Source organism: Symphalangus syndactylus, chromosome 12, assembly GCF_028878055.3.
Source record: "Symphalangus syndactylus isolate Jambi chromosome 12, NHGRI_mSymSyn1-v2.1_pri, whole genome shotgun sequence".
Classification (NCBI taxonomy): Eukaryota; Metazoa; Chordata; class Mammalia; order Primates; family Hylobatidae; genus Symphalangus; species Symphalangus syndactylus.
Window position 1 is genome coordinate 136,635,797 of NC_072441.2, and position 14,186 is coordinate 136,649,982.

At 52.6% G+C, this 14,186-nt stretch overlaps 2 protein-coding genes across 12 annotated transcripts in view; one reads left to right on the top strand and one right to left on the bottom strand.

Moving 5' to 3' along the window:
* Positions 1-14,186, bottom strand: part of CTPS1 (CTP synthase 1) — a 132,137-nt gene that overhangs the window by 90,335 nt on the left and 27,616 nt on the right. For 4 of the 8 annotated variants that reach the window (XM_055254825.1, XM_063625172.1, XM_063625171.1 and 1 more), the window contains 6 exons: positions 14,019-14,115; positions 12,853-12,908; positions 12,674-12,770; positions 11,973-12,117; positions 11,309-11,402; positions 8,985-9,891 (listed from right to left, as the gene is read on the bottom strand). In XM_055254825.1, the coding sequence (XP_055110800.1) occupies positions 11,318-11,402; positions 11,973-12,117; positions 12,674-12,770; positions 12,853-12,908; positions 14,019-14,115 (480 nt within the window). In that variant the 3' untranslated portion in view covers positions 8,985-9,891; positions 11,309-11,317. Of the gene's footprint in view, positions 1-8,984; positions 9,892-11,308; positions 11,403-11,972; positions 12,118-12,673; positions 12,771-12,852; positions 12,909-14,018; positions 14,116-14,186 lie in introns of those variants that run through there. The other 4 variants (XM_063625174.1, XM_063625173.1, XM_055254830.2 and 1 more) reach the window with 2 other exon arrangements.
* On the top strand, positions 89-5,977 carry SLFNL1 (schlafen like 1). 4 transcript variants are annotated; one of them, XM_055254842.2, is made up of 6 exons: positions 98-367; positions 1,020-1,664; positions 2,759-2,764; positions 3,416-3,931; positions 4,190-4,333; positions 5,348-5,977. In XM_055254842.2, exons 2-6 carry the CDS (start codon positions 1,230-1,232, stop codon positions 5,468-5,470), a joined length of 1,224 nt encoding a protein of 407 aa, XP_055110817.1. In that variant the 5' UTR covers positions 98-367; positions 1,020-1,229; the 3' UTR covers positions 5,471-5,977. The 4 variants fall into 4 exon arrangements, with proteins under 4 accessions (XP_055110814.1, XP_063481250.1, XP_055110817.1 ...); XM_055254839.2 differs by lacking the exon at positions 2,759-2,764 and having other exon boundaries at positions 89-367; positions 5,273-5,977; XM_063625180.1 differs by lacking the exon at positions 2,759-2,764 and having other exon boundaries at positions 93-367; positions 1,401-1,664; positions 5,273-5,977.

The following is a 14,186-nucleotide window of genomic DNA, read 5'->3' on the forward strand; positions in this document are numbered from 1 at the left end:
CTAGTGTGTGGTGGGGCCCACAGCGAGCTGAGGAGTTTTCCTGTTTGATTTCCCGCACCCGGCCTGCCTGTGGCTGGCCAAGAAGGCACTGTTGAACCTCATGAGATCACAGAGGTAGCTGTGCAGGCCCCACCCACTTCCATTAACCCTGGTTCTGGCTGTCCCTGTGCCAAGCCTCCAAGTGCCCTGAGAGCTACCTGCCAGGGGTCGGGGGGCTATGGGAGCTCAGGGCAGGCACCTCCCATGCTCCCGCGGGAGCCACCAGGACATGAAGGTCATAGGCCTCTCCTCTCCTCCTCTTCCTGTTTGACCTGAATGCCCCCAGGCCAACTGCCTCAAGGATTCCATCTGAGAAGCTGCAGGCTGGGTGTGTGAGGAGCAGTAGAGGGGCTGGTGTGTGCGCCTATGTGCACAGCTCAGGACAGAGGCTCCCTGGACTCGGGGCGGGGGGAACTCTAACCCTTGTTCTGCCCCTGTTGACCTCTGCTCTCTGGACCAAAAATGGAGGACTCAGTCTAGACTAGTTCTTAGGGTCTAAGAGCCCCCTTAGGTTATATATTTATATGCAAAGGCCATTTTTCTAAGAGGCCATAGTTTTCATCAGTGTGCCAAAAAGCGTGAGATCTTCTGCTCTAAAAGCCCCTGCCCCAGCGCTGCCTAGTTTCAGAGCCCCCGATGGCCTCACATTGGGTTTTAGAGCAGGCAGAGAAGCTGCAATGGGGCCACCAGCCAGTCCTCAGAGTCCTGGGTTAAGGCCTCTTCTCCAGGTGGCCCTGTTTAAAGGTTTTCTCTGTTGCCTGGAGGCAGGAGTGACCTTCTGGTAGGCAGGAAACCCTGAGGGTACCTAGGAGGCCTCCAGCCTGTGGGTTGGGGAGGGAAGACAGGACCCCTGGGGCCACTGAAACGGTGGCGCTCAGAGACCTGAGTTCTGGTCCCTTCTGCCACTCTGGGCAGATCCCCTGTCTTCCCACAGGCCCTGTGTCTTGCTCAATCCACCTGCCTCTGCTTCCTCATCCTAGGCCTCAGGTGGGTGGCAGGCCCTTTCCTGCTTGCCCCCTGCCCTCCCTCTAACTGGCCCTGCCCAGCCTCTGCCAATCTGTGTGCCTCCCAGGAGCCGGGACACTCCCTGAGTCCTCTGGGAGCCCTTAAGCCACACTGAGAACGCAGACCCTGGGAGAAGCAGCCAGCAGTGAGGAACCCTGGAACCCCTTCCCAGGGAGAGCCTTCCCATGATCCCCATGAAGAGATCAGTGCAAACACAGGTGTCAGAGCCCTTCATGGAGTCCTGGGGTGAGGAGTCCCTGCCGGAGCTACCCGCAGAGCAGTCCCTGACAGAGCACTCTGACCTCGAGGAGGCTCCCTCGGCGCACACTCTCTATGTGGGCCATCTGAACCCCCAGTTCTCAGTGCCGGTGCTTGCCTGCCTGCTGCGAGACACCCTGGAGCGGCTGGAGATGCCGGTGGCGCGGGAGCACATTGAAGTGGTGAGGCGGCGGCGGAAGGCCTATGCACTGGTGCAGGTGACTGCCCGCAGGGACACCCTGGCCTCCCTCCCCTGGCGCCTGCAGACGGCCCTGGAGGAGCACCTAATCCTCAAGGAGCTGGCAGCCCGTGGGAAGGAGCTGCTATTGAGTGAGGCCCAAGGGCCCTTCAGCCACAGAGAGGTAAGTGGGACTTTTCCCAAGCAAGCTCCAAAGCCTCACCCCAAGGGAGAGACTCTGGGTGGGAGTGGCCTGCAGAGTGGGGACGGAGGGGTGTCTCTGGGGAAGCAAGGACAAATCTGCAAACTTGGGGGCTGCTACTCAAATGACCATGGCTTGCGGCTGGTACTGCCAGCTTTCTCTGGGAAAAACAGAGTTTGCCTCAAGCCCGATGCTCGCGTGAAGAAAGGCCATGAGGGGACCTCCTCCTTGGGTCCTTTTACATTCCAGCCTCTGGGCCTGGGAGACCCTAGAAGACACAGGGACCCTGATTTTCTCCTTGGCCCAACTCATTTGTTCAATTTACAAACATGAACACCCCCTCTGTGCCAGGAGTAAGACAGGGATGAGAGGCCCAGCCAGGCCCCCAAGGAGCCCTGCATCTGTGGCCAGAGCCAGACAGCCACCCACAGAGCTGCAAGGTGGCTGCGCTCAGAGCTGTGAGAGGACACAGGAAGGTTTGCCCTGCTCTCTGGGGACAGATTCACAGGGGAAGTGAAATCCAGGCTGGCACTTAGGGAGTTGGACAGGGGGAGGACATTCCAGGCAAGGGACACAGAATATGCAGAGGAACCTGGGGGCTTAGAGGGAGTGTCGTGTCTGCAGAAGGGCAAACCATTTGGTGTCCCTGGAGCTTCCACTAAAGGCTGCAGGGGGTGCTAAGGAAGGACGTTGGGCCAGAAGGTAGGATAGGGGCCAGGTCACCAAGGCTATCATCCAAGGCAAGGCTGAACCGCTGGCTTTATTGGGTGGGACATGGGACATTAGGATAGGTCACTCCATGAGACAGGTGATTTTGGTTTCTTTTTCTTTTGGTGTGAAAATGATGGTGTTTAAACTGTTGCAGAACTAAAAGGCTCTGTGGCTTACATTTCAACTCCATTTCACATTTGTATGAAGTTTATCCTGTTTCCAAGACTGATAAATTCATCTTATCTGGGGAGCTGCAGGGCTGGTAGGGAGGTGCCCCGGTCTCCTCACCCCAACCCACGCTCATGGAAGGATTGTGAGCAGTAACCATCTGCCTTGAAGTTAGCATCACTAAAGAGGGTTGACAGGAAAGGGTGAGCCTGGAAGCAGGGAGGTCAGGGAGGGGCTGGCTGAGGAGGCCCAGACTAGGAAGTGGCCCCGAGGAGGCTCACACGGAGCCCTCGAGCAGGGCCCAAACCATGAAAGGTGATTCAGGAGGCGCAGAAGAAAGTGGGGATTAGGGCGGACTTGTCAATAGCCCAGAAAGTAGTGGGCAAAGGTTTGAGATCAGGAAGTGGGCGGGGTACCTGGGAGTCCCTCTCCATTCAAGGTCCTGCAGCTGTGTCACAGGGTGCTGAGATACCTGCTGGAATGATCTGGTTCTGGGCCTCAGGGACCTGTCTGCAACCCAAGTAAGAAAAAATGGGCCCACACGTGTCCCAGCACCCAGCCCTGGGAAGCAGAAATCTCTTCTTCCCCACCAGGCATCCCACAGCTCACCCGGGAAGGGCCCAGCTTGGCAGGGAAAGGAGTGCTGACTGGAACCCTCGATCCAGCAGGGTTTCCTGCCTCGGCTGCAGGAGGGTGGGCAGAACCGGGCCCCTCAGCCTGGTGAGGGGCATCAGGATGCCCGTAAGAGTCAGGCTGCAGCAGGGGCCTGACTGGGGGTTCTTGCAGTCCTTCTCAAGGTCAGGGCTCCCATTTGCTGGCTGGACCCATACACTCATTCTTGACTCCCACCCTAGGAGGAGGAGGAAGAGGACAGTGGCCTGAGGCCCAGCCCCAGCCCAGGCTCTGGTGTCCCGCTGCCCACCTGGCCTACACACACGCTGCCTGATAGGCCCCAGGCCCGGCAGCTGCAGAGCTGCCAGGGCCGGCCCAGTGGCGTGTGCTCCGACAGTGCCATTGTGCACCAGGAGATCGTGGGCAAGGACAAGCTCTTCCAGGGTGCCTTCCTGGGCAGCGAGACCCGCAATATGGAGTTCAAGCGGGGTAGCGGCGAGTACCTCAGCCTGGCCTTCAAGCACCACGTGCGGCGCTACGTGTGCGCCTTCCTCAACAGCGAGGGCGGCAGCCTGCTCGTGGGAGTAGGGGACAGCGGCCTGGTGCAGGGCATCCGCTGCAGCCACCGTGACGAGGACCGCGCACGCCTGCTGGTGGACTCCATCCTGCAGGGCTTCAAGCCTCAGATCTTTCCCGATGCCTACACTCTCACCTTCATCCCTGTGATCAGTACCTCGGAGACCAGCGGCCCCCTCAAGGTGAGCCTGCAGGACAGGAGGGCCTCTAGGCCTGTCTGTCATCTGTCATCACTCAATAAGACGATGGCCTGCGCTCCTGCCAGGCAGTGCTGGGGCAGGGACGGGACTGGGGGCCACAGGAGAAGAGGCTGGGGATGGCCCCTGTGCCAGCCCTGCTGGCCTGCCCTAAGGAATCAGCGAGCAATGCTGAGCGGCCTGGCAGGATGGGGGCTGCCGACCGTGAGGGGCGCCTCCAGAGCTGCTGTTGCCCCTACCAAGGTGATCCGCCTGACCGTGCACACCCCCAAGGCCCAGAGCCAGCCGCAACTCTACCAGACAGACCAGGGGGAGGTGTTTCTGCGGCGCGACGGGAGCATCCAGGGCCCGCTGTCCGCCAGCGCCATCCAGGAGTGGTGCAGGCAGGTACGGAAGCTGAGGCCAGTGGGTGGGGTGGGGCGGAGCTGACCCCAGGCCCCTTCAGCCACCCACTGAGCAGCCCAGGGCAAGAGACCATGGTTCCCTGGGCCCTGCATCACCCCGTTTAACCCATGGAGTTGGAATAAAATCACACCACATCCCATACTCCACGGGTAGGTGGCTGGTGGGAAGCAAGAGGCCCAAGCCCTCTCCTTTTAAAAATCTATGCAGTGGCCGGGCACGGTGGCTCACGCCTGTAATCCCAGCACTTTGGGAGCGAGGTGAACAGATCACAAGGTCAGGAGTTTGAGACCAGCCTGGCCAATATGATGAACCCTCGGCTGTACTAAAAATACAAAAATTAGCTGGGCATGGTGGCAGGCGCCTGTAGTTCCAAATATTCGAGAGGCTGAGGCAGGAGAATCAATCGAATCTGGGAGGCAGAGGTTGCAGTGAACCGAGATCGTGCCACTGCACTCCAGCCTGGGCGACAGAGCGAGACTCCGTCTCAAAAAAAAAAAAAAAAAAAAAAATCTATGCAGTATCCCCCTTTCAGGGATGCCTGAAACCCCTCACCCTCTACTTGGGCAGTTAACGCACTCGATCTTGAGTGAGGGAGCAGGGAGACTGGAATGTTGAGATGTCACCAGAAAACCCCAAGGACTATACACTGCATTTTAGGGGAGGCCCTAAAGCGGCAGGGCGGGCAGGACACAGTCCCAAGGAAGAGCTTTTTCAAGAGGGAAACGAGGGAGAATGGAGGACAAGGGACCAACAGTGAGGAGGGACATGGCCTGCCCAGCATGGAGGAGGCTCCCTTCCATGGTTGGCAGCCGGCAGCTTCCCTCAGACTGACATGGTTGAAGGTGGCAGCAGGCCGAGGGGCCTGACTTTTCCCCTAGCTGAGAAAGCTCCCAGGCTCCCGGGCTTGCCTTCCTCCCTCAGTTCGGCCCCAGGTGGAGGATGGACAGGCCCAAGACCAGGCGGGCTTGGCCACATGCTTTTCCCACGTCCCCTCAGAGGTGGCTGGTGGAGCTGGGCAAGCTGGAAGAGAGGGTGGAGGCGCTGACGATGGAGAAGGAGAAGCTCCAGCAGCAGCTGCAGCAGCACGGGCCTGTGTCCTGCACCTGCTGTGTCCTGTGAGGGCGCTGGGGAGCAGGCAGGACGGCACGGCGCTCTCCACCCGAGACCCAGGGATTTCCTGGTTGAGCCTAAGGCGGACCAGTAAAGCCCATGCGGGCCGTTGACAGGCGGACAGGGGCTCCCTCAACATGGCACATGAGCAGGCGCCCATGTGGCTTCAACCCTGACAGACCCGTCTGTGTAGCCAAGAAATTGCTCTCGGCCCTGTCCCCAAACGACTTTACTTTCAGAAAGAATGTGTAAAACCCTGCCCAGAGCTCCCCTAGGGCTGAGCTATAAGGGATTGTCCTTCTCCCTAAAATGCTCATTTGGCCCAGGCTGAGGTCTGTGACTCCAGTTGGCCAGACCGTGCCAGAAAGGAATCTGTCATCTCAGGAAAGCTCCTCACAGATGGTGAGGCATATTTGGTGACTGTGGTTACAGGGCAAGAGGCCACCCTGCAGCCCCCACCCCTGACTTGCTGAACTTGTGACTGTCAAAGCTCCATTAATAAATTACATGCACCTGGGACAAGAATGGTTCTTTCCAGGACACTGGGTCAGCTGGTCAGATGCCGCAGGGTCATGAGTCCCAGGCCTAGCCCACCTCTGTCCAGGAGGCAGAGGACAGACCTGCAAGGGCAGGAAGCCCAGCCCCTCAGACTCCAGTCCAGCTCTGTCTTAAAGACCAGCGGCCGTGGGGCAAAGTGCTATGCCTCTGTGCTTCAGTTTCTTCATCTATAAGACAGTGACAATGGCCAGGGGCATTTTGTCACCATCGAGCCAGTGCCCTGTGTCTACGCCAGCTGTGGCACAGAGCAGCACCTCACACTAAGGGTCGCAGTTCCTTTCCAAGACCCCTCTGGTCCAGTAAGACCATTAGCTTGAAACAAACAAAAAAAACTAGACTCCTCCAGCTGCTTCCTGCCTCTGGCCGTTTCTCCTGCTGTCTCCACCAGCCGAGCCAGAGGCTGTAAAGCCAGAGTCCGATCACACTCATGCCACACCTGCGCCCATAGCCCTCCAAATTCTTCAAGAGCAAAGCCCAAACTTGATGGCCTACATGGTTCTCCACCACCTAGCCCACCCAACCTCAATGTCTTCCGCCCCTTGTGCAAGCCACTTCAGCCACGCCCACCAACTTGTTTCAATGTGCACTCCTGCCTCGGGGCCTCTGTGCTAGAAAGCGGCCTATTTCCTTTCCTCTCCACCTTAAAGTCCATGCTTAATTTTCCACCCACCCTATTTTAAAGACACCATCTCCCAGCACTGCCACTCCCCTGCTCACTTCCATCCTTGGTCTCCATCTATGAACTGCCACACTCTGTAGCTTATATTTGGTGTTTCCCCCACTGAATACCTGCTCTGGGGGACAGGGGTTTGGGTACGGCTGGCATACGGTAGACACCCAATAAATACCTGCTGGTGAGACAATTAAGGATACTCCTAAATTTGGGGTCTGAGCCACCAGAAAATCACCAAACCTTGTTGAACAGGGCATTTCACAAGACTGGTCTTCCACAGAACACACTTCAGTTGATCCCCTAAAACCTGAAGCCCCTGGCCACATCCAGAGCAGACACAGATGAGAACTTTGGAACCCCCAGCCCTCCACTCACCAGCCAGGTGACATCTCCTGGGCTACCACAACTGCTCTGAGACCTGGTTTTCCCACTTAGCAAAGAGCACACAACTCCTGCCTTGGCTGCCATTCATGCTGGTTCTAGGGACCAATGTGATCATGGACACCTATATGGTGGCAGGTTACCAAACTCCTGCTGCTCACCCCCTGAGCTGCCCCAAGGTCACCAAGACTGTTTGAAAACTATACAAATGTGTTACTCAAGAAGGAGGAGTGGCATTTCTGAGCACCTTCCATGGTCCAGGTACCATGCTAAATGCTAGTCCAGGCACCACAATCCTTAGAAATGTTTTTGGGGTGAAAACAGCAGATTTCTACAAAGGAAGGGTGAAGTCAGGCTTCAGCCCAGCTGCTCCAGACTGCTAAGAACTGCCCAGATCCCCTGGACTGAAGGAAGTTACTGAAGGGAAGTTACACATAGCTGTGCCTATTGTTAGGTCACATTAAGAAAGTAACGAGGAATGTGACCAGCTTTCCTCCCCACAAGGGGGAAGCCTCCGGGGACGGGTCAGTAAACACTGGGCACAGGTTGCCCTCCTGTAAATCCAGCTTCAGCCCTATCCTGTCTGCCACAGCCAGCGTGGCGGGGCTGCTTGGGCTTTGCAAGCCCTGGAGAGCCATCTGGGATCTCTTTTTTCAGAAACCTTACATATGTGGCCAGCACTTGACAACTGATCAGCCAAAGTGATCTTAAACGTAGGGGCAGGAACTTAATTACTGGGAGGCTTTTTCATGCCACCCGCATACCCAGCCATTGTGGGGAGCCATGATGTCAACAACGGGCGTGTCAGACCCTCAGTTTGGGGAATGTTTGAAAAAAAATGGGCCAGACGCAGTGGCTCACGTTTACAAAGCCTGTAATCCCAGCACTTTGGGAGGCCGAGATGAGCAGATCACGACCAGCCTGGCCAACACAGTGAAACCCCATCTCTACTAAAAATACAAAAAAATTAGACGGACGTGGTGGCAGGCACCTGTAATCCCAGCTACTTGAGAAGCTGAGGCAAGTAGAATCACTTGAACCTGGGAGGTGGAGGTGGCAGTGAGCCAAGATCATGCCACTGCACTCCAGCCCAGGCAACAGTGCGAGACTCCATCTCAAAAAAAAAAAAAGACTATTGACCAGGTGCAATGGCTCATGCCTATAATCCCTGCACTGTGGGAGGATCGCCTGAGGCCAGGTGTTCAAGACCAGCCTGGCCAACACAGCGAGACCCTGTCTCTCTATATAAAAAAAAAAAATTTTTAATTAGCTGGGCATGGTGATGTGAACCTGTAGTCCTAGCTACTTGGAAGGCTGAGCCCAGGAGGTCTGCAGCAAGCCGTGCTTGTGCCACTGCACTCCAGCCTGGGCAACAGAGTGAGACCCTGACTCAAAAAAATAAATAAATAAATAAATAAAATTTAAAATGAAGACAATCTCCTGGTACCACCAGGTGGGAGAAGAGGTTAGAATTATGCTCAATCAGCCACGTTCAAAGTACCGTAACAAGCAGTTCTGCTGGTGAAGACAGTCTGGCCCACTGCTCACTGGCTGTGTATATGGGGTACCCACGTCCAGGGCCTGGCAGAGGAAAGGACCATCTTCCTAAAAACCATGCTTATCCCTCCCCTTTCTCAGCCATAAATAGCACCCACGCACCTTTTCATCTCTCTCTACATGCTGAGAACCTGTATTTGAAGCTTTATGAAAAATTCTCATTCCTATTAAAAAGAAAGCCTCATTTCTTAGTTTTTAAACAAACTCTCAGGTCGTCTGCTGACTCAAGGCTGCTCACCTGCAGGGGCACCCGGCACTGACAATGCAGGTGACTGCACACAGGCACGCCAGCACCGTGCTCAGACGCTTCCCATCTGGCCAATGACATAAAGAGAATGAGAAGCAAAGCATGTCTCTTGTTCTGCATTACTAATTTATTTCTTAAGTTAGAGTACACATTGAGCCCGGCCAGAATATAGTGGCACGTAGCTGCGCCTATTGCTAGGTCACATTAAGAAAGTAACTTCATATTGCCCTTTCAACTGCAGTAACACCATCCTGGAAGAAAAATGGACCCTCCAGTCAAAGCTGTCTATACACGAGAGGGTTTTAGAGGAAGTTTCCCCAAAAGATTCTTTGTTCTGTAAGTGACCCCTTGATGCAAGGAGTGTTTCCCAGCCCTAGAAATAGGAAGCGCAGCCACAGGCATGGGGATTTTAAAATCACGCTTCAGAGACAGACATCTTGGTGTTTCATGTTGACACCAAACTGACCGTCCCTTTGGATGATGAGGACCAGCCACAGTTGGCACTGAGAATCCCCCCAACTCAGGGCAGTATAGAGATTTTGTCTCTGGTTTCATGGCTTAGTGGCCAGCAACACCCTGAGGTTCCCAGCACCAAGCGTTCAAATCCTAGCTAAAATCCTCTCTCCATGCTCAGTAAGTCCATGTGGCACACTTTATAACAGTCTAGGTACCCAAGGGAAAGCGACAGGCAACGCGCTAGCATCTGCAATGACGCGAGGTAGTTGAGAAACAAGGTGACCGATGGGGCACTCTGCAGCCCCACCCACCATCGGTTCCCATCGCGATGTTCTGCCGCAACTCAAGAACTGCAAGGAGAGTGTCACGCGACAGGCAGACACCACAGAGGAGCCAGCACACATGATGGGACATGCAAGTGACAAGTTTCCCAAATACCTTTCCGCATAATAAAATAATCTTAATAAAAACATAATTTAAAGAAAGTGTCCAAAGCCGAGTGTAAAGTCAGAGCTGTAAACTCTACCCAAGTTTGAAGGCTCTCTTGAAGAATCATCCCTGTTTAAAAGAAAAAAAAAAAAAAAAAAGTGGGAATTATATGACATACATGAAAGTAGAAAAGTTAGAATTTCTAGTAATCCGCCATGGGAAACTAAGCCTGTTTTTCATGGCAGAGCAGTAGAACGAGCCTAATGGGAATAATTAGACGCTAAATTTATAATTCCTACAGAATTAGACCTTTTCAAGACCTCACACATCGACTTCTACAACCACCCAATGCAAGCATTCTTTCTCCACAGCACCTCGTAACAGTGTCACTAACAGGCAATTCTCCACTTGCGAGGCAGTCAGAAATTCCATATAACTGACCAAGTATCTGCCTCCTTCACTGGGAACATTTCTTGTTTTATCAGCTCCTTAGACCGTGAAACAGCCTATAGCAAACTCCCTGGTCAGGGGATTAATGAGTCCATCTGTGTTAAACGCTTACCTAGCACACAGGCCCTCCTCCTGATACTAACTTCTCATGCCTACCCACCACCTACTTAGGCTATCCCAGGACAGGGGGTCAACCAACCAAGGCAAGAGGGGAAACAGCTGGGATCAGCAGGTCAGACCGGCACTGACCCAGCACCAGAGGCCCACTGGTGATGAACACACGGTGTGCAGGATTCAGGGAGGTCCCCCTGCCCAGGCCTTAGGGCAGGAGCAGTGGGACCACACACCCATACCCCTGGTTCTCCTTCTAGACCCCAGATTCCTGACACTCCCTCATTTGATACCTCACCAGCAGAACGCGTACTTGTGCCAACACAGTCCACACAGTTATCTTAAGGGACATTTACGTTTCGTGGCAGTAGTGCCCACAGTTATTGCACATTATGAACCTACAAGCCCTGTCACTTAATAGACAAACATTCGACGTCTGTTTGGCAATTGTTCCAACTCTGAAGGAATTCCAGAATAAGCAGCAATCAACAAAAAAATGTTCTCTAAGCAGTGTCGGTTTTAAAGTACTTCCTGATGAAACCCTGAGGCTCTGCAGAAATGACAAGTGCCACATTGTCACATCTGTCCCTTCCTTCAAGATCTCCAAAATTTATAGCTACATCAAACAATAGGGTCTAAGAATTCAGACCCTCCCCTCCCCCGCCCCAGAACTGGTCAGACTGGCACCAGAATGTAGTAATCAGTATTGAGACAACTGCCCAGTGACCGTGCTCCCCAAGCTGTCATCCCCAGGGCAGGACTGGGAGGTGCACTGCAACTTGGAGGAAGGACTGCCCATTTGATACCCACACTGACCTCACTACTTTCTTTCTTTTCTCTCTCAACCTTTGGATTATATTCAAGACCTCACCACTTTCATTCCTGGCAGATAAAAATTTTCAGCCCTAAACTTCCATGATATTCTTGCAATTGCAGTGTGTTATCACCATGTTTTTAAAAACTAAAACTTTAAAGTACCACTTACGCTACAAGATCAGTCATGATTTATTGATGGAAACTTCAGTTCGGTGATTTCAGAGTCAGGGGAGCTGCTTCCACTTCTGTCACTATAGGTGTCCCTGTAGAATTCAGATGGTTTACGCATCATCTCCCACCAAAAACTCACTTTACGTCCCTGTTTTTGTAGCCACAGTTCCTACAGGGACACCTGCCTGCACATGGCAGGAATCACAAAGACTGTTTGCTACGTGATATATTTAGCATGAAACTGCAGGATTTCCTTCTTCTAGCTACAAAAGATATACATTCCATTTATACTTCAGTCACACACCCTACCACCAACTCTGAGTACTGGTTCTGGATAAAGGTGGCAATGGGACATAAACCTACCCGGGTTGTGGCTTACTTCCCAGGAAAAACTAGTTCCCCTTAACATGGGCCAGAGGGTCCTACGCCAAGTGTGATCTGGTCAGCACCACCAGAGCTCAGATGCTGCAGAAAGGGGAATCTGGCCAATATGCCAGGGAAGCACCGCGACAAAGCTCCGGGAAAGGAGAGGAAACTTTCTCCCCAGGCACCTGTGGCTTTTTTTTCTTATGACTGACTGTGACGCGTTGCTGTAATGAATCAGCAACCACCTAAAGGACTGGAGAAGACAAATGGATTACTGAAGCAAAGAGTGCACCCACCTGGGCGAGAGCCTGCAGCCTTTCTGGAGGTAATGTGAGAGCCGTCCCACAGATGCCAGGAGGAGGCCAAAGTATGGTGGGGAGGGCTTGATAGGTCTGGACAGGAACTCAGGGTGGTACTGAACCCCAACAAAAAAGGGATGATCTGAAATAGAGATTTAAAAGCAACAGCTTCATTGTGAAGGTTATGCACAAAGTGTAAAAGAACAAAATCTGCTTAAATGTTTCATGTTTCCATAGGCCCTAAAATAATTTGAAAATGACTTTCTCATTTGAATCTAGGTAAAGGTAACCTCAAAGCATGAGTGATCTGACACCCTTTCTCCAGCACTGTTTGTGCTGTCCCTTCCTGGCTGAAGGCCTCCTGTCCAGGGTCCCACCCAAGACCCTGGTTCCCAGGATTTCTGTAGACTGAGTCTTGCGGTTCAGGAGAGGGCTGAAGTGGCTTTAGTACCAACTCCGAGCATTTTGGAGAAGGAGAAACTGTGGCCAGAAGTTAAATGGCTCCCTAAGGCCATGTACCAGAAAGAACTTTCTAGCATCCAGACCCCACGTTTATCAAGACCCCTTCCCTCATAAGACAGTGCTGCTTCCTAATTCTGTTAGGTCAGGAGCAACAAGATAACATTTTTATATTTTCCCATATGCCAAGAAAACTTAGTACTAAGTTTTCCATTAAATAAAACTGCCCAAATAATCACCTTCTAACTCCACGATTTCCATTCTCTCTCCTTCAACATCTTGGCCAACAAACTTCAAGCCTTGTTCTTCCAAACACTTTTTCCAGACTGGATTCACCTGTTGAGGCATGAAAAATAATTCTGCTGGTCTCTCAGCTCACTATCTTTCCAGAGTACCAGGAGCAAGCTGGAATCCTCACCTCAAATCGGTGGCGGTGCCTCTCTTCCAAGTAGTCTGCGTCTCCATAGAGTTTCCCTGGCAAAACAAACGGGCTGGATGTAGAGAATTTTATCTCATAGGATGATGCATTCACAAAGCCATCCTCCTTCCTGCTTTACTTTTCATCACCTACACAGCCAGGTCTTTTGAGGGCTATTTCTATGAATCTGCTAAGGTCACCTGCTCTTAACAGCACAGTTTAGACTAATTCTTGGGCTTTTGACTCTCTGACAACACTAAAGAAAGCCATAACAGAAACGACTCTCACCACCACCCTCAAACACATGAATGCAAAGTATGGGCACTTTGCTGCTAGAAAACTGCCTTGGAAAGCAAATCAGGATGTATGAAATGGCAAGGCCCTGGGAACGTGGTGGGATGGGAGGCATTTTAAGAGCTGCAGAGATGACCTCTGATGACCATGCAGTTCCAATCACGGTTATCAAAGGTCATCAGCCCTCGGTGGCTGCATGTGAACAAGCTGGACATTTGTGAATGGGCTGCTTGACTGACTCATTTCACAGTTGCCTCGAGATCCCCAAATCCACAGAACATCAGAGCTGGTAAGAGAAAGATCCCATACTCAAGTGACTCCCGCTAGGCTGCTACAGAACGCCCGGACAGACACAAGGGCGCCTCTGCTAATACAGTAAAGGCAGAATTTTCCCAGTAGACAAGAAGGAAATCTGTGTAATAGTCATTTTCTTAACTATTTTCCTCCCAAAATTACTCTAAACCTTCAGCATCTATTAGTACTTTATTAGAACAGAAATCTACTTAGGCTGAATCATATGAAATTGCCATTTTTGTGTGACAAAAATTGCCAAACATCAGTAATTGATATGGCTGGTCTTAATAGGAAAGTAACCGATAAGGATGAATGTAACCTCACTGCCTCATTCTGTTGAGGCGCCCATGCCTAGGAGTCTGACTGCACTGCCAGTGTCCTTTCTAAGACCCACACTGCTTCTATGGCTATCACAGTGCATCCTAAAAGGGTATGAATAAGAGAGGAAAGAACAAACTTCAAAAGCAAGAATGAAACCAAAAAAAGCCAGCCTGCTCCTCGAAGCCACAGCACCACCCTAAGACACGCGTCCTGGGCGCGCAGAGCCAAGGGCTGGGCCAGCGCGAGGCAGCTCTTACTCATGACTGAGTTCTTGGTCTGGAACAGGGTTCTCCTCTTGCCCAGCCTCATGGTTCCGCCCATCTGCCCTGGGTTGTGTTCTGGCATGTCTACGACCTGGAGATGTTCAGAAAACAGACACCAACTACAGAACTCTGCTTCTGCTAGAGAGAAACCTCCCTCGCTGA